The sequence below is a fragment of the Lonchura striata genome, chromosome 2 (assembly GCF_046129695.1).
Source record: "Lonchura striata isolate bLonStr1 chromosome 2, bLonStr1.mat, whole genome shotgun sequence".
Classification (NCBI taxonomy): Eukaryota; Metazoa; Chordata; class Aves; order Passeriformes; family Estrildidae; genus Lonchura; species Lonchura striata.
The window spans coordinates 70,191,691-70,211,891 of NC_134604.1; the positions used below are offsets into that span (position 1 = coordinate 70,191,691).

Consider the following 20,201-nt stretch of genomic DNA (forward strand, 5'->3'; position numbering starts at 1 on the left):
AGTGGATGATCTTGACTGTCCCATTTGATAGATACAACACCTTTTGGTTTGGTGCATAATTTTCCCATTGGGTTTAGTTGGAAGCAAGAGGTAATATGCCCTGGCCAGCAATCAAGAGAAATGGGCTTTTCCCAGTCAGCCAGAGACAGTGGGCAAATTGGTGCTACTGACTTCCAGTTTGCTTGCTCCTGGCCCTGATCCAGGACTGTGGAGTTTGGTGGAAGTTCTGCAGTTACTATCCTTGGTAGATGCTGAATCCAGCTATTGTGTGTGGAAACACCACTGAGGAGAGACTTTCACGTTGCAAGAGGCTGATGAAGACTTGCTTTGCCTACCAGGTACCCTACCAGCCCACTCAGAGGGCCTAATCCTGTGTTTCTTACATGGTCCTTGTTCAAATAGTGCTTCTCTGGAAACCTGTTTTGTCCGAACAAAAAAAAGAGTAGGAGTGGAAGCCCCAGTGATTATTCCTCTTGGTACAAATCTATTCTTAAACTGCACTGTACTCCTTAGATATTCCAGTAAAACTGTCATAAATCAACACCCACTGCTTCGTTTTTCTTAGTGGTGAAAAAAAAAGCAAAAAGAGGCAACTGAAAAGCCGTCCTTTAGCTGACATTCAGTTAGAATTGATCGAGCGATCTGCTGTCAAAGCGGCAGCACTTGTCAAAAATAGCCCCATGGAAAAAACCTCTGGTGTTATTTGTGTCGCGTGTCCCGCACGGCGCTCCTTGGGGAGAGCAGCGCGTCAGGGGCCGACACCCAAACGGGATCAGTGGAATCGCTGGGTGTGAAATTATCCGTGTGCAGCTCCACGAGGCGCCGGCAGCCCCGCCACCGCCTCCTGCTAACGCGCTCACCCACGTGCAGCACTGCTGAGTTTCTAGAAGGAGCAAGCAGGGTCAGATTTGTTTAGAAACCCTCTGATGGACCAACACAACCAAAATCCAGGCTCCACCAAGCCTTTCTCATGGGGTAACCTTTGCCAGAGTCCCAGTCCTGCAAACCCACGACTATCTTAGTAGCTCCTCCAGTGCAAGGGGAAGACACTACCATGTGCATAAACACTGAGCAATGCACATGCCTGCTTTAGAGATGATGGAAAGTGTTTTATTTCTGTGTAACAATGTTTTTCCCAAACAGAAAATCTGAAAGCTGAAAAATGTTGGTTGATATTTTTGGAAAAGTGGGGAAATAACTTAAACACCACAAATATCAAAACACTTAGAGAAGGGCCAATTTGAGCAAACTTAGATGTTTTTCTCTGAAAATATAACTCGAGCTCAGAGGTTGTTTTTTTTTTCACCCCATCCATCCATAAGCTAGCCTGTAAAACATTTCAAATAAACTGCACCCTGAGAATACCTGCCTTTTGCCACATTAAAGAAAAGGGATTTAAGCTAACTAACTGAGATGCAGCTGTTTACTCTGCAGCTGGTTAAAGCATGGGGATACAAAACCTACCTTTTGGTTTGAGACAGATGGAAGCCAGTGATTCCTACAGGTTTGCAAGGCACAACCTGGTTTTGTGTGGCATCTTATAGCCAACCCTTTTGGAAGCTTCTGAGGCATACCTTGTATCAAAGGCAAAACATACAAAGTGTGTATCGGTATACAGGAGTATTTGCAGTTTTGAGGCGTCTAAAAAAATCCTGACAGAGAATTTTATCATTAGCTTTGAAAATCTGTCATAATAAAAATCACAATTCTTTCTTTCCTTTCCCACCATGTCCCAAGACACAGATTTGGTCCCAAAGCTTTTCAGTAGTTCCCTTGCAGCCTGTGTGTTTCACGTGTGCTCAGGTGCCTTTTTCCTCTTTCACATTTGGCCTCCGAGTCCTTCCATTTGAGCTCAAAGACTTCCACATTTTACCACAGTGCTGGCACCCAGCTGCTCCAACCCATGTTCTGCCCAAGGCCTGGTTGCTTAATCCAAAGTGAAATGAGGGGAGAAGAGGAAAGTGAGACAGAGCATTCCTGAAATCAAACTAGTTGTGAATCCATCAATAATTGTAATGGAAGGACTTTAAAAAACTTTATCTGTGGCAGCTGAATCTCACAAAAGTCTTGTTAACTAATTTGGGAAGTAATTCTTACTTAAAAAGAAAAAGATCACATCTATCTGAGTATCCTATTTAGTGAAGGTGAATCTTTAATTAAGGTCCCAGTTCTGACTTTTACACCTGCTGACACTAATAAGAAGTATTTCTGCTGAAGTCAATAGATGGTTAGAGATAGTACAAAGGTAAGGAAAAACCTCAGGCATCCTCAGTGTGATTAAAGTTTTGTAAATGCTTACCTCTCAATACAAGTGTTTTAGCAGAACTGTTCTTCAAAAATCATGCTCAGCTGCATCTCAACTGCTTGAAAAACATATTCTGACCCAGTATTCCCCATGGTCTCCCTAATCTGCTTACAATCCTGTTTGGGCTTTTAATTAAAGATAGTGGGGAAGACCCATCCCTCCTGTGGTACTATTGTCTGTCAGGTCTGCTGAGTCTGCACAGCCAAGACTTTATTTTCATTTATTTTTGAAGCAGAAAAACTTAACAAGTAGAATTAAAAATAAAATTTAAGTTTATATTATGTCTCATATTCTGCAAACATCCAAAGAACAGCACTACATCCATCTAAAAAAACATATTTATGTGATTTTTTTTAACTTTCCTCATTTCATTTCAGTCCAGTATATGGAAGAAAATAAACTCAAAACATTTCCAGTAATTACAGTGCAAGTAAATCTGGGATTGGACTGGGTTAATTCTTAGAGGTTCTAGCTATACTGTTCCAGCAGGATTAAAAGGTTTTGGGTTTTTAATGCAGAGGGCTAGGGCACTAACATATTATTAATTAGAAGTAAATCTGTCCCTTGGGGGACTACATGCACTGCCTTCATTTTTAATTTCTATTTAGCTTTAAGACAAATGATGGATATTTCCCTTCCTTCAGTTTCTTGGTTTCCTTATTTTGCTGTAATCCTTTTGTTTTGCATTGGGAAGAACAGTTGGATAACACAGAGATAGTATGCAGAGAATTAATTTTTTTCAATCTGTTGACTGAAGTGGAAAACATTAAATAATTTTCTTTGAGGTCTAATCATGTTTTGCTTCATTTTGGGCGGGTTACTATTATTTTCCTATTTTGCTCTTTAAAACAGCAAAATATAAGCCATTTCTACAGAAATGTTGTTTTGACAACAAAAACTCTACAAAAACTTTGGATGAGCTACTGTATCCTCATGCTTCCTCAGTTCAGATGGTTTACTTGATTTCAGAAACCCCATTATTGTTTTGTTCAACCTGAACATCCATTTCCTGCTGACTTTTTTTTTTCCTGAAGTTGCACCAGAAGGGATGTTGGGGCAGAGGAACAGTAATAATAAAAAAAAAACCTCACAGTGGCCACAGGACTCCTTTCACATGCAGAGAAGTTGTTGGCCTTTGCTAGAAGGATATTCCCAATGGGGACAAGTATTCCCCCTCATTAAGTCGTCACTAGGAAGTCTCAGGTCTGACACACAGTCTGCAAGGCTCATGAAATGAGACTTCTTCCTATTTTGGCTAGACTGGGACAGTGTTTAAACATGTGAAAAGTTAGTGGCTGTTTTCTTCTTTCCTCCACATTTATGGTGTGGAAGGGCATGGTTGTTACCTGTTCAAGGTTCTACACCCTGGCTCTTGTTTGGTGTGGTTTCTTGGAGATTTAGAGGACATTCTGGTTTACTTAAATTACACAGCTTTGCATTGGGCCCTTTCAAGTTCTATAAATTTGTGGAGTTTAGATGTAATTTTCTGAAAATAGAGTCCAGGTCTCTATTTTGAGAAACAGGTCTTGTTCTGCTCACTGAACACTTCCCAGTACTGCAGCTCTTCAGTCATTAGAGCATAGTAATGACAGTTTATTATCTCCCTAGAGACTGGAGATATACTGTACATATATGGGACATACACATCTCCTAGTCATGATGAACTTTGCTATCTGTACATTGCACTGGTACCAGATTTTGCTGGTGACAGTTTTCCATGTGTTATTCAGGCATTTTCTGGTGAGCCTGTGTGCAGATGACAGTCTGATAGAGTTTTCTCACTTTATCCCTCATCTTCTACGTGCCACTCTTTAGTCTTCCTTTCATATATTGCATTTTTTAGATTCCCTTAGAAACTTTTTCCCTGACACATCCCCAGATTTGGGCTGCCTGTGAGCAAGTCAGCCAGACTCTGGTCATGCTGAACTGCACACCTCTGGTCTTTATGTCTCTGCAGCTGAGGAAAGTTTGGTTTGAGGAAAGGATATGGGAAAATGGTCTGGCCTCTGAAAATGGAGGTAGAGGTAACAAATGGTCTTGGAGTGGTGTTAGCTGCTGCTGAATGGGCTGGAGAGGGAGGAAGGAAATATGTATTAGAAGATATTGCTCCATTGGGAGACAGATGCAAACAAGTGGCAAATGTTAGAAATGCAGACACTTTCCCCCTTGACCTGTATGAGCAGCCACTTGCCACTGATATGTGTTACAGAAGAATGCTCACATGGAAAATAAGAGGGATTCTTCAATTCCCCATTTCTTTTTCCGAATTTTTTTCCTGGTTTTAACTGTTCTCTTTTTGTAGTCCCAGTGGCTCCCTAAGCAGATTTTAAGGTATCAGTAGAGATCTGACACTACTTATGTCTGTCTTAATGAGCCCATAGATTTAGTAATCCAGCAAAGAGCATCTCTCCCATTTCCTGGTACTGTAATGCACTGAAGAGTTTAACTGTGCAGTAGCACACCTAATCATGTGAAAACAAAAAGCTGTGTTCAAAGTAACTTTTTAGGTAGGGACCTGTTTTCCCTATGGACACATTATTACTCTGGGCCTTCCTGCACTCATCCTTTAATTCTAGATCCTGGCAAGGTAATTATCTATTGCTTTCTAAAAGCCTGCTGACTTTCTCCCATTACCAGCTGGGGCCTAGATGCAGGCACTGTGCCAGCCAAAGTCTTGCAATTCACATTCACAGTGATTTAGATTCACTGCTTATCATTAAGAAGACCTACAAGTTTTAAATTGATGTAGCATCTTTGAGCCCCATTAATTATATATGCATATGTACAATCAACAGTGGTACTCAATGGTTTTAAAGGTCTTTTCTGACCCAAACAATTCTATGAGCCTATAGTATATGTGGTGGGTGAAATACAACGATAGAGAATGCTAACAAAAAAAAGAAAAAAAAGAGAAAAGGTAAAGAACTTCAGCAAAGAACAGTTTTCTGGCTTAAAACCGAGCATATCCTGCTTATGTTGGGAGGGCTGCTCCTGACTCTGGAGTCACTGAAGCTTCACAGGAACGAAACATGAAGTGAAAAACTCCTGCAGAGATGTTCAAACACCTCTGTTCTGTCACTCATTGCCCAGCACTCTCATTCAGGCAGCCTTAAAATACCAAAAACGGGCTTCCGTCAAAATTAGGTACAAGATGTTTTTCTACCTGTCAATCCCGTCACTAATTCATACATGATGAAACCTAGGATGTTATTCAGTATTCATTCTGTGCCACAGCCTGCAGTGTCTGGGGCAACCGAGAGCCGCTGCCTGGTGTGGTGGCTGGGGGGAAGGCAGGGTGGGGCTCTGCAGCTGCTTGCGAGCACCGCCGCTCCTGCTGCTCCACCTGAGGCTGCGGCTCAGGGCTGCCCCTGCGGCTCCGCAGGGATCCAGGCTGGAACAGGGCGGTGGCGCCCGTGGGTCACTGGGGAAGGCACCGTGGTCGGAAACGAGCAAAGCCCTGGCTGCCTGAGGATCGCAGCACAGGTCAGCTGTGGAGCCAAGGATGAGAGCTGGGCCAGCAGTCTGTGGTAGTGATCTTTAACAGGCAGCTCAAAAGAGCTGTAGGGTATGTCCAGGAAACAAACCTTCATGACAAAGCCCTTAACTGCTATTTAAAAATGTATACCTATAAATGCTACCTTTTTTTATATTACTCTTTTTTGAAGAATTTTTAATATAGTGTTTCTTGTCTGTTTTTCATCATTCATACTCAATCTAAACATTTTTAAAAATCCACCTTGTAGAACAGACCCTTTTTTATATCTCTTTCAGCTAGAATAAAACCTGCTGGTGTGGCCGTGCCATGCAGCTCAGCATGGGAGCTCTTCCACCACGTCAGATGCCCCTCAGGCTAAGCCAGGTCGGGGGGAATGCAATAGGAACAGCTCTCCCATCAACAGCTCAGCTGCCCCTTGTCTACATGTCATCAGGAGCTCCCTGCAGGCTCTCAGTCTCTCTGTGCTTTTAAATTAGAGCTCCTCATTTGTTTTCACTTTGCAAGGTGTCTGTCAGTCGTTCTTCCCCCTTGCTGAGCATGCAGAGTTATGACATTTTTCACTGTCAGAAGCAAGCTTCCATTTCAGACCTGCAGAGATTAAGGGAAGCCATAAAGAAATCCCTGCCATAATTCAGGGGGCTGAAAAGCATGTCATAAGTTCACGATGAATCCATAGATGTCTACAGGTCAAAACAAAAGGATAAAAATAAAAATGGGAATATTTCATTTGTCACTTTCAAAATGCAGTGCTTTATCATTTCCTTTTTGGAATGACTGAGGTACTGCAAGATTATTTAAATAATGTCTTTAAAGTGCAAAAAGTATTGGAACCAAGTGTATAGAAAAAAAAGCAATTTGTCAAAACATTTCCCAAGTAGTAATTTCAGGTTGACTTCAAGTTGCTTTCCTCCACTAACAGCTGGATTTTAAGCTGGCTGAAAAACAAGCTGAAAGTCCACTCTTTCTGTCATAGCCACACATATTGAAACAAAAAGAAACAAGGCACAATAGGTTGCCTGTTGCATACAGCTGTTAGGCATTAAGTCACCTCTGCTCTGTCTTTTGTATCTATGAGTGGCCTTCCAGTGGACCCAATGATTGTAAGAAGAACTGGTGAAATACAAAGGATTGGTGAAATGTAGCAAAGCACCAGGATGAAAGTGGAAAACCAGAGAATTTCAGTCAAGTAGCCAAGCCTTACTTGTTAGCATTTTTACCCATTTTTTCCCCCAAGATACATTATCAAGGCTTGTTCTTTCATATATCAAAAGTATGCCTGGCTCTTTGTATTTGAATTTTCTCAAAAGCATTTGGCATTCTCTCTCTTTTATCAAGTTTCCTTCATTTGTGTAAAGAGCAGAAATATGACCAAGTAAAGGGGAAACTCATGATGTGGTACCACTGATGGAGGCACAGTCAAGGTGAGGAACTTGCACCTCTGGGTCAAAATTCTGGTCTGGCTTCTGGGTGCTGCACACATTTACAAAATGTACTCTGTAAGATCTAACTCACTCCTCCTCCTCCAGCCAGTGTCTTGGCTTCTGCCTCATCTGTCTTTTCCTCTGTCTCTGGCAGAAGGCAGAAGAGACCTGTAAGTTGAATGATGTGCTCGCTCATATTGCTCTTATCGAACACTTCTAATTCTGAATGCAAATGGCACTTTTATACATGAACAGGACTAAATTCACTGGATAAATTATTCACAACAGATAATTCAACCTACTCTCATGGGAGAGTGCAATGAATGTCTGATGATGTTAAAAAAACACCCAAACCTACAACTAATTCTTCCAACCACTGCAGTCAATGGTGAAGCTTTTTCCTGACTTCAAAGGGAGCTCCATGCCAGTGGGCCCACACACGACTTCTCTTTAGTGGTACTCACCTGCATTTAGAGCTTAAACCCAGACAAGTGTTTCTGTTTTGAGGAGCCCAGACTAGTGCTGCGTGGCACAGCTGGGCTGCCAGGGCACAGGCACTACTACAGCTCTGGATGAAAGCAGGTCTGCTTTGCAGCTCTGGTGCAGAGCACTGCCCCGAGCTGAAATAATCCAGCTGAGACTTCAGCGAGTCTGGAGCCCAGGGCTGGTTATTTTGGCCGGGGTTGTCTAGATTAGAGAAAATGACACTGAGAGGTGACCTCTCTGTTCTCCACAGCATCCTGAGAAGGGGAAATGGAGGTGTTCAACTCTTTTCTGTGGTATACAGTGACAGGATGCATGGGAATGATTTAGAGCTGCACCAGGGAAGGTTCAGACTGGACATTAGGATGCATTTCTTTACTGAAAGGGTGGTGAACACTCAAACAAGCTTTCTAAAGAGGCGGTTGGTGCCCCAAATCTGTCAGTGTTTAAGAGGCATTTGGACAGTAGGTGCTTTAAGCCTTTAGGTCAGGCAGTTGGGGTGGATGAACGCTGTACATTCCTCCCAACTGCTCTGCTCTATTCTGTTCTAATTTTCACCTGGGATAGATTTGGAGCCAGTTAGGAGTTTTGTGGTCAGAGTGACACTAGCCACCCTGATGTGACTGGATAGCTGGCCATCATCCCTGGTGGCAATTCGACATGGACGTGATTTGGGTGCCATGACTGTGCAGTTGCTGCAGAGGCCGGGAGGTTTGTGTGGGGGCTGCCACCTTGCTCCCCCTCCATGGCAGGGGAGGCGACTGGGGAAAAGGCTGGGCTGTGCCCCAGCTTGTACCACTGCTCCCCTCTGGTTCTCGGCAGTGGGCACATGTGGCCCCGGGCACTGCGGAGAGAGAGGGACACGGGGACGGTGGGAGTCGTCCTGGTGAGGTAGGAGATGGAAAAGCAAGGGGAGTGGGGAGAAGTTAGCATCCTTTTCCTCTGCCCCCGGGAGTATTTACGAACCGGGTTCGGCCTGTGTGTCCCATTTTCCCGCCCGTCTGTCCCTGCCGTGTGGTGCACTGGCACCTGCAGACCGCCACCACCCCCCCAGCGACCCCGCTCTCCGTCGGCGCTGCGAGCGCTTCGCTGCATCCCCCAGCCCACGGCTTCAGTCACGCTTTGCCCGCGGTCCAGAGCGCGATGCGACCGTGCCGCCGGGACACAGCAGCGATGCAAAACGCTGTCATAAATAACAGCGGAGCTCTGCCCGCCCGGGCGCGGCACCCTCCCGGCCGCCCGAGAGCCCGGCTGTGCGTGGGAGAGGCGGCGTGGGGCGGCGGGCGGTGGGCAGGGGCCGCGTTATGTAAGGGCCGCGGGGCGGGCGGCGCTGCGGCGGCGCGGGGCGGCTCGGAACGGCTCGGAACGGCTCGGAACGGGCGGCGGCGGCCGCCTGGCGCGGGCCCGCGGCGGGGGAAAGCGGCTTATCCCCTCCTTCCCTCCCTCCGCCGGGTTGCCATGGAGACGGGCGGGCGGCGGCGGCGGGGCTGTCACTGAGGGATCGCACCGCGCTCCGCGGCGGAGGGGAAGCCGCGGCGGCCGCGGCAGAGGCAGAAATGGACTCGCACTGCGACTGTGTGGAGCCCCCGGCCGCCGAGCAGCCGTCGGGGAGGATTAACAAAACCGCTTTCAAGCTTTTCAGGAGGAGGAAGTCCGGGGGAACCATGCCGAGCATCTTCGGGGTGCGGAGCAGAGGAGGGGAGGGCAAGGGCGCCGGCAAGCCGGGGATGGTGCGGAGCCGGACGCACGACGGCTTGGCCGACGCCGTGCTGGAGAGCAGCAAGAAGGAGGAACCGGGCGGCGGCGAGGCGCCGAGCCGCGAGGCGCAGGAGCGGCCGGCCGGCGGCCTCGGCGGCCCCGCCGCCAGCGCCGTGGCCAAGTCGCACAGCTTCTTCTCGCTGCTGAGGAAGAACGGCAGGCAGGCGGAGGGCGCGGAGCCGCGGGCCGGCGGCAGACAAAAGAAGGGGCTGAAGGGGATCTTCAGCAGCATGCGGTGGCACAAAAAGGACAAAAACGGCAAGGAGGAGAGGGGGGAAACCTCGGACATCCCGTCCGGCCTTATCATGCCGGGGTCCCTGACCGCCAGCCTGGAGTGCATCAAGGAGGAGACGCCGAAACCTTTGTCTGAGAGCCCGAGCGGCGCGGGAGACGCCGGGCCGGAGCCGCCGCGGGAGAAGCGCAGCGGCGAGGCGCCCGCCGCGGCCTCGGAGCCCCGGGCGGGCGGCGCGGAGCCGCGGGCCAGCAGCCCCCCGCCCCGCGAGGAGCCGCCCGCCGCCGCGCGGCCACCCGAGGAGCTCCGCCGCGAGCGACCGGAGCCGGCCGCCGGAGAGGCTGGGACTGCGAAGGATGCGGCGATAACAGGTGACATTCCAATAACGACTATCCCCCCTGTTGAACCTCACTGTGATAGCGGTCAAGAGACGGCAGCCGCCCCTGACCCTTCCTCTGTTGATCCACCCTCAGAGCAATCGATTGATCGTATTTGTTTGATGTTTGCTGACGTGACTTCACTGAAAAGCTTTGACTCTCTTACAGGCTGCGGAGATATTATTGCGGACCATGAGGAGGATGTGGGCGGCGGGAGTGGCGTCTGCGAGAAGAGCACCCCCGGGCCCAGCAAGCTGGGTGCCACCAAGAAGCACCCTACCATGGTGGCCTACCAGGGAGGAGGGGAGGAGATGGCCAGCCCCGACCAGGTGGATGACACCTGCCTGCAGGAGTTCTGGGATATGCTGTCACAGACAGATGAGACTCAGACGCAAGGAGGAGGAAGCGGAGGAGGGACAAAGAAGCCCGAGGGGTTGAAGGAAACCCGAGGTACCGAGGGGGCCCAGAATAGGGTGATGGTGAAACGCGGTGGCCTCCACCAGATTGCCATTCATCTGAACCATAAAGAGGAGCAGAAGAGCAGGGAAAAGGAGAAGCATGAGGGTGTCCCAAACAGCGATGAGGGCTACTGGGATTCCACCACCCCCGGTCCCGAGGAAGATAGTTCCATAAGCATCCAGAAGGAAACTCTTCCCAGGGATAGCTACAGTGGGGATGCTCTCTATGACCTTTATGCTGAGCCGGATGAGAACCCACCAGCGGGGCCCACAAACGAGGAAGTCCCCAGCGTGCCACGCTCCAAGCCCGTGTCTCCAATAACGACCGTGAGCTCACTGAAAACACCCTCCAGCACAGCGAAGGACTCCAAGATACCCATCAGCATTAAACACCTTTCGTCGCATTCCGCCAGCCATGGAGCAGATGCCAGTAACAGCCATCACGTCGCACACCATCACCTGGCCAAAAGTGAGATGCACAGAACAAAAATCCCTGTCTCCAAAGTCCTGGTACGCCGGGTCAGTAACAGGGGCGTAGCAGGGACAACGGTGAAAACTGCCACGTACCAGGACAGTGCCAAAAAGTAGTTGGGTGAGAAGTGAGGCAAAGGCAGAGAACAATGTCCATGTGGGAAAGTCTGCATAGGAAACCACAGATAATATGTTAGTTTTGCATCACCTAAGAAAGTCACCTAAAAGGTTTCCTTCACTGTACTCTGTGGGCCTGCACTTCTGAGTCTCTTCTTACTAGACTCTATGGCTGAATACAAAAAGTCAACTTCTTTTTGAGCACTTTTTTTTACATTTGTATCTTTTTTCTGCAACACTAAACACTGGGGAGGTTCATTTTTACATGCCTTTCTGGAAGCAGGACTTGGATTATGACCACCCTTCCTCGTGCAAAGCGGTGTCATGAGTTCTTCAAGGGAACAGTGCTACAAAAGGAGCGACGTGAGAGGTTCTCCTATACACTTATCTTTTAATCATTTCTTGGGGAGGAGTGGAGGCTGGGTGCCTGGCTGGCTCTGGAAATGATGTTTGCTCCACAAGATGTTGGAAAAAATGCCAAGCAGAAAACAACCCACCTAACAGGTATTTTACCTGCTGTAGGAACGAGAACACTGCTCAGAAGCAGACTTGATTGACTTGTGTGCAGGAGATAAAACTAAGGAGTTAGGTGGACTCGTCTAACAGGAAAATATATTTTCGTTTGTCTGTCTGTCTGGTTGGTTTTGATCTGGTCTAATGTAAATGGGTAACAGAGACACCTGACGTAGGTTCAGATGTTTACATCAATACTTGTCCAATAATGCATACAATCAGGTTCAGGGAAACATTTTATTAAATGCCAATATATACACACTGTCCACATTTATACAATAACTTGCTCGCCATGTGTAAATATATACATGTTTTAGCAGATTTTTTATTAAAAAAAAATCACCTGTCCTTATTATCTAGAGTTTAAGCAAAAGTTAGTTTTTATAGGTAGATAATTTTACAGTTCTAAAAGGATAGAACTTTGTGTAAGTACCTTAAATTAGAGAAAAATTCTGGTTTGTATGGGCTCATGCATCCCCAGATAAGTAAGTCTGAAATGCTGATTTTATTCCAGTGGCACATTCCATGGCTCAGAGCTGATGTTCTGACAGCACTGCCACTGCAAACCTCTATTTTCAGGGGTTTAGACAAAAGTTGCTCTGGGCTTAAACCTTACCAAGAAGGAACCCAGCAAAGAAACTTGTTTTTTAAGTATTATTTTTTAAAATATATAAAATTAGTTTTTGACTATTTAAAAAAAGTTTGGGTTCTTGTTGCTTTTTATTTTCATTCACAATAATGTCAGAATAATTTTATGTTAAGAGAGAAAAAAATATGGTAAGCTAGTGGTACATAAAATGGTCTGATGAGCTTGGATCTTAGGAAAAATATATTCATGGCCATGACATTTTTGAGTAGTGGCTACTGTACATGGACATTGGCAACATTTCAAAGAAATATAATAGGGTTTTAATGTGCCTGAGGACATATTTTTATGATACACTGAAAAAGCTCTAAAAATCACTGAAGTCTAAAGGTAAATGTTATGTATTTACAAAATATTTTGATATAAGTATTTAATCATCAGACCACAGTTAATATAAAATATATGCTCCAGTGTATCTAAAAAAATAATATACATTTTAAAAATATACATTTCTATATTATGCAGAGAATCCTAAATTCACGTCATTGAAATTAATGGGTCTGATCTTACATAGCAGTTGGTTTTATTGTCTCTTAAATCAAAAGGAATAAAAAAGGAAAATAACTATACAGAATATACATTTGAAGGATATTAAGGTTGTAGGCAAACCATAAAAAGCCAGGAAATACCATAGTAAGAATTGTATATATGTATATGCATGATTCGTGGTTCACTGGGGAAATGACCTTAGAGTTATGAAGGTGAAATTGACATCCAGTTTTGAAATTGCTGCAGAATTTAATACCAAGTTGCAGCATCCCAATGAAATTGTTAGTTTCCCTAACCATCCCCTGTTTTCGTGGTTTAAGAACCTTAATACACTTCAAAGAGGATTATTTTATGTTTTCTTCCTGACGTGGAGGTGTGTGGTTCCCTGTGTGCCCGCTCACACAGACGTGTTGTGCATCAGTGCGGCGAGCACACAGCTCCTGGCAGGGTCCCTGCGCCAGCCGAGGCACTCCCCGTGGGCACTCACACCCGTGTGAGCGCTCCCACGCACGGCCTGGGGGCTGTGCTCCACATCTGCCTCCAAACACGCTGGTGACGCTTTCCTCTGCCTGAGCAAGGGATTTGCATTTGGTCTGACTCCCCTCGTGCATTTTAGAAAGTCAAAGCTGAAACACCCTCTAAAGGGTGTATGTACAGAACACGGAATATTACCCTGCTCCTCACCCCTAAACATGGCATTTCTTTTCCCATTCTTTTGTTTTTTGTTTGACTGTGAGGGATGCATCTTTCCTTGCATGACAACTCTGCAGAAAAATCATATTTCCCCATTTTGTTCTAAGGACAAATTGTGCTGAGAGATTCTATAGGGTACTGGAAGTTGAGAGGGAGGGAGGATGTGGTGGTAGTACCATAAAAACTGGAAGCACTGAGTACAGGTAGTAGGAGTGGTGCATCTTTAAACCCACTAGGAGATACCAGCTGCCATCTCTACAGGACTTGTGTGTGTCAAATTATTCATCATATGTGTTTTGTTTGCATTGTGGCATGTCTGTATTGAGAAACCAATAGTGTGACACTAGACTAACTCCCTCTCACGTAACCACTAACACGAATCATCATTAAAATGCTTTGGCTTCCCTTCATTCTTTCTCTCTCTCCTTTGTTTTCTGCCGCGTTTTTTCCTCCATCCTCTGCATGGGGCAGCCGGGAATGAGGAGCCCTGGGCTGGCTGGAGCGCGGGTGGGAGGGAGAGCATCTGCCCAGGCTCCGGAGCCACTCCCTCAAGCTTTCTGTCACATACCCACCCTAAGTACATTTTGCAAATCTCTTGGCGGTTTGTTTGGCTGCTTGCTATGTACATATTTTAAGGACAATCATATCCTTAAAAGGGAAATGAGAAAGTAGATGGTAGTAGGGCGTCAGTATTTTGAATCATTGCGACATGCTGACGTTGATTCAGGGTAATGGTTGTGTGAGAGTGAAGATACAATTTAATGTTCAACTTACCTTTGTACTTCCAAAATTCGCTTTTTTCTTTAAGCCATCTATGTTTTTTATTTTGAAAGGTGATAGAAAAATCTAATATTTACCAGGGCTTTCAATTTTCATACAAATACCTTTGTATAACTCCACACAATGCCTAAAACAATCATTGAAAGGAGGTTCAAAGGCTTTCTTTAGACCTATGTATAATTCCTGAAAGATCCATGTAAAATACTGTGAGATGCCTAAGAACAAACAGTTAATGGCTTGCTGGATTTAAAGGCTGAGACATAAAGAGGTAATAGTCCTGAGGCATTCTGTGGTAGCTTGCATTCTTATTTGTGTTATCCTGTTCAAGCATATATTTTCCTTGGCTTTGGTAGATATTGAGGTAGAAACGGTGTCCTGAGTCCCAAAGATAACATTCCCAATGGTGTCATTGTTTTGATTTCCTTAAAATATATTTTTCTTTATTTGTTTCACTTGTTATTTGGTGGTCTGAATGATGCTTTGTAATTATCAGCTGTATGTCATTCATAAAGGATTTTATAGATCAGGACTTGATATTTAGTTATGTGTACTCTTTGCACTTTCAGGTCCCTACTGATAAATTTTGTAAGTTCTTAGAGCTGTTTTTCTATATATTGCATAGTGTTTTATAGCTATCTACAGTGATTTCAGTGGTACACATTCCTGTCCTTTATATCAGCACAAAATATTTCCTTTCAGTAGCATGAAATTATGTTTTTGTGGACTTGTTTTGTCATGATAGGAGCTACGTTTCCAGTACCAAATGTGTGGCCTGCAACAGACATAAAAGGTTTTATTTTCCATGTAGCATATATTCATTTTGCTCTTGCCAGTTATAGGACTCAAACATTCATGTAGATTTCAGAGGAAATTCCATGACTAGAATAAGAAAATACGATGTTCAGTCTTATTCCATCAATAACCAGCATTTTCTTCATCCACTGTGAATTTCCTCACCACCATTCAGGGTAGTAGAGGATTGAATTTTAAAAATTATGTGCATAGATGTACACTATGAAAATTAGTTCACTTATTATTTTTTAATGAATCTTACAAAATTATTTATCTAAGCAAGTATTGCACCAAAGTCTTAAAACATCTGATACAGATGGCATTTTCAGTAAGATGCTAAGAGTGCAGATGAGCCAAATTAACAGGCTTTGCTTAGCAAAGCAAAACCTTGTTGTTTCTTAAATTTGTAATACTGACTGAGCTTGCAGATCAAAGGGAGCCATTGATTCTACTTCGCGGCCATGCACTGAGGTTTTTCTTTCCCTGCTCTAATGGACTACTTTCAGAAAAGGCTTTTCAGAAAGATAATGGTATGAAAGGGACCGATCACAGTAACAATAGCCACTTACAAGACAGATGGTTATCCAACAGGCACAATGGGGGATTCTAGGTAAGGTGGCCTGAAAATGTATTTTCATAGTTACTGATATGAAAGGCTGGGGCTTCTGTCTCAGAAAAACAAATTGACACCAACTCAAAGACAATGCAGAAATGAGTCTTGGCAGGGTTCACACATGACAGCTTCTGCAGGGCTTGATTTTGGTTTTTATTTTGTCTTTTCTTTTTTCTCCCCTTTGTTTATGTTTTTATTATGGTGACATAACCCCACGTGTTCAAGCAGAACTGCACAACAAATGACTCTTCTGAGATTCAATGCTAAGAATACACTGTCAGTTGTCCCCAGTGGCCTGGGACGGGTTCCTGGTGAACATCCCTCCCTTCCACTGAGGGATGGGATGATAGGATTCCCTTGTCCTGAGTCCATGTGCTGTTTACTGTGAGCAGGAGTTGCCGTTTGTTTTCAGGGGACAATTTATTTTTAATTTAGCTCACTTTATTTTTAATTTAGTATTTTTTTATTCATCATTAGTTCATACCTTGTCTTCCTTGTGGGCATCTCGGGTAGGAACATTCAGCACAGATTTGGTGTTCCCTAGGTCCATTTTATGTATAGAGAAATGGAAGAACTTGCCATATGCAAAGGAATAATAGCTATAACCACTTGAGCCACATCATGAAGGCCTTGATTCCTGCAAAAGCAGGTTGTTAAAACTTTTCTTGCCTTAGAAGGCTTCTCCACCTAAAACAGTGGGTACTATTGCCTAGGATGTTTGGGGTTGTTTTTTTTTCCTGTATGCCTCTCATTCCTTCTGAGCCATACTGCAGTTGCTTGGGAAACAGATTTTTGATCTAGCCTTCCAGCACTAGAAAAGATGAGCTGCTGCCACTATGCCTCCTCTTCAGGAGGTCTTAGCTTCTGCTTCTTGGCCATGAAAAAATTAAACCCCCTCAGAATAAGTGGCAAAGATATTTAAAATGGAGATGTCATACACATGGGTGAGCATGTTAAGTGATATTTTGCATAGCATGGAATACATTCTTCCACTTTCCTGTTGTGAAAAATTTAGCAAATGTAGCAAGGAAGCAGGTCACTCTTGTAGAAAAGCCCAGGAGCTGTTTGTTATGGAGACTGTGCCCAGATTTTATCTGTGCTTTCCTTTTTCCTTTCTGCACATACTTAAATAAACAGAGCCAAAGTTGTAGTACAGAGAGGAAAAGGTTAAGCACCTCACAGGGCAAGGAATTTAAACTGCCAGGATAAAAGGCTTTTTGTAGCAATGGCTAAAAGAAGATTGCTTTGCCTACTTTGACATCACATCCAAGCAATGCTTTGCAATAAAAGCTAATCCAGCTATAGCCACAAAATTAGGAAACTGGCATTTGCCAACAGGACAATCTTCTGCCAGGGTCCAGTTCTGCTGTGGCAAAGCTTCCACTGACTCCAGTAAGAACTGGCAGAGGTCCTTAATCTCTTAATCCTAAGGAAATATAAAGTGTTTCTTAAACAAGTCTTCCTTTTTTATTATTTTTTTCCTTTTTTTTAAAGAGTAACATTATTCAGGTGTTTTGCAGTCTTTTATATTACTGTGGTAGTGTTTTCACTGATCTGAATGCAAAACATGTCTTTCCATTGTTTTTCATTTTTACAAGCTGTACTCCTGCACATAACTCCAGTGCTCAGCATGTTTAAATTACAGCTAACACAATCACTGCCTTCCTTAATTTAACTCTTGATGGCAAAAACAGGACCAGCTTCTTTCCAGAGCTCTAAACCCCCTGCTTGTTTTGTCATTGTTCATGTTTTTGATATGGTAACTAATGAAGCCTACCTTTAATTATTGCACAGCCACATTTTAATGTGTCATTAGGGAGAAGGTATGTGGGGACGGAATGGTAAGATCTTTAACAGATTTGTATTATTTTGGAAGATGTTGCATCAAGACAGTTGCTAAATCAGTATCAGGTTGTTTCCATGGGCTTTTTATGCAGATACATTGGAAGCCTTGAACATAATGTGCTTGTGAAAGAAAATTGGTTGTATCTGCTTTGAATTAAGGCTGACCTTAAAATGTAATTCTTGGTTAATGGCAGCAGAGGGGAAGGTGTGTCCCAACTCACCTGCAGCCTGTGGACTGGGGGAGCAAGGCACCCCAAGTCACCAGCCGAATTTGCTGTGTGACCTCGCCATGTGGTGCCAGCAGAGGGGTGCAAGGTGTTGCCAGGTGGAAGTGTCGGTCCTGGACAGCAGCAGGAAAAGGCAGGGTGGTGGTGCTGTGCTGGGGTGCGAGGGCTGATAGAGCATCTGGGAGATGGGCTGAAAGCAAGGCCTGGACCTCTTGTCCTTGTGGAAAAAGAGTTACACATATGCCTAAAAAACCCTGTATCCTTTCTTTCTTGCACTGATGCTCGGGTTGCTGTGTTACACTGGGTGAGGAGCCACTGTGAGCTTGGGTGTGCCGAAGCCAGTGCTCCTGCAGGTGGACTACTGTGTGACTGCTCTCATCAACACCTGAGCAGTGCCCAGTGTCTTACTTTCTAAGGGCAGCTTCAGCATGGAAACATCCACAAACCCCCTGTAGCCCAGCACTGGCCTATGGCATCTCACTGCTCTTCCACCCTCATTTTGCCAGGAAGATGCAAAGACCCAAGCCCTAGGCAGAGTGGAGAGCTCTGGCTGCACCCTTGCAGGCCAAGGACAAGTGGGGAGGGAGGGAGGGAGTGTAAGACACACCGTGAAGCAGCACCAAGCACTAAGCAACATTATCCTGCTTTTGGATAATGGGGATAATTTGGATAAGGGGGAGCAAGACTAAAGCTGTTGGTTTTTTGTGAAATTAAAATAAATCCTCTACCATGAGTGAAATTTTAACAGCTAGACAGTAACTCATTCCACCAGTATTGTATCTGATATCAGTGGATCTGTAAGTGCTGTTGGTCTATATTGAGTGAGGATCTCATAATTTAGCTTCATCTGAATTTTCCCTGATTCTGTCTCAGAAAAGTTCTGTTGTTGAAGCCTGGTGTTGAGGTCCTGTTGAAATGTGAGATGAGATATGAATGTAGGTGATAGAAAATACAATAAACCCAGAAAATACAACATGGCTTTAGTCTTTTATGACAGCTCACTCTGCTTAAACATCATGGTGTGCCTGAGAAAAGGGTAGCAGGGACTGCATCAGACAAACCAATGCCCTCGGTGTTTCCTGCATGCTGAAGGGGATGTGTGTGTCCTGTTAGAGGTGACTCAGCCTGTTTCTGTAAGATGTGAAATAGCTGAAAGATCACTGTTAATTACAATATTTCCTTGTATTGTTTTGTGTCAGCCACCTCCTGTAAGGTAGCATATGACCTATTTGAGATAATGAGTGAGTAAAGCCAGAACTCCCCACTCTTCTCATCTAAAAGGTTTGGTAATAATCTGGTGGGCCTGTGTGCACCAACTTTTTCTTAAGGAAAGCTCACAACATTCTGGGGGGCTGTTTTTATAACAGACTGTTAGACACACTCTGCTCCTTTCCACCTCTACAAACTTTGATGAGTATGTGTCTCCTCGAGTCACTGTATTCTTAATGTATTTACAACCTAACTGATAGCAATAGGTGTCTTCCTTCCCTGGCAGTTCACAAGGATATTCTAATCAGTGTTTGTTATGTTTGTTATATTTTTAATTCTGTAAATATTTATTTTGGTACTCTGTGTATTTATTGGCACTGATTCTGGTGTTTGCTTACGTGTCATTGTAAATGTTGATGGTTTCAATAGTCTTGCTTCTAATGAATGTAAGGAACTCAGACTAACTGCACTTTTCTTCCATTCAAAAATCTTAACAGTGAAAAATATTCCCACTGTCATGTGTTATAATGAAAACAGTCAATAAAATCAGTTGTCACTTTTCATTGATAAACGTGAAGGTTACTTTTTGATGTTCAAGTTAGAGCCAATGTATCAAATGCCCTGGAAAATACTAGGCTTTTCAAAGCAGGACATTAGGGAGTTATGTCACCAAAATAGCATAAAAGAGAATACTTGGGCATCTGTGCAATTTCATTTTTGCGTAGAAATGCCTTTAGCAGTTTTACTAATCACATCATAGAATAGCTAAACTGAATTTGTGACTTAAGGGAGGACTTTCGGAAAAGAGAGTTTTGGTCTTCTGGTCTTCTGTTTCATCTGCATGTGGGTTTTATTTGGTTATGTATTTTTTTCCCCTTTAAACCACTTACACAATGAAATGGACTGAGTTTTTATTTTGTTTTTCAAATGATCTTTGTTTTCTTATTCTCCTGGTTGAGAAGCAAGTGAGGAAGCTTGTTCTTTTGGCAAAAATTGATTTTGGAGTTGCAGTTTTGGTGTGACAGTTAGAAAATGCATTCTGCTGTAAGCTACATTTCCCACCTTTAAAACATCTCTTCCTTCCCATGACTATTAAATTACATTTATTAGAACCTCTGGTTTGCAACTTTCACTAAATTTCTTGCATTTTGAATGTGCATAAAGTATTTGCATCAGTCAAGTTTTAATCCTTAGGTTTATTTACTTCCAAGCTAAGTAGCACTGCCTCACTCAAGGTTCTCCCATGGAATATACTGAGCCAGCCAGAATAAGAACT

The 20,201-nt window shown here is 44.2% G+C and overlaps 1 protein-coding gene across 2 annotated transcripts; it reads left to right on the plus strand.

Annotated features, from left to right (window-relative positions):
* Positions 1–9,041: 9,041 nt before the first annotated feature.
* On the plus strand, positions 9,042–19,496 carry AMER2 (APC membrane recruitment protein 2). 2 transcript variants are annotated; one of them, XM_077781457.1, is made up of 2 exons: positions 9,138–10,066; positions 10,241–19,496. In XM_077781457.1, exons 1-2 carry the CDS (start codon positions 9,262–9,264, stop codon positions 11,116–11,118), a joined length of 1,683 nt encoding a protein of 560 aa, XP_077637583.1. In that variant the 5' UTR covers positions 9,138–9,261; the 3' UTR covers positions 11,119–19,496. The 2 variants fall into 2 exon arrangements, with proteins under 2 accessions (XP_021386318.1, XP_077637583.1); XM_021530643.2 differs by having other exon boundaries at positions 9,042–19,496.
* The last annotated feature ends 705 nt before the right edge of the window (positions 19,497–20,201 follow it).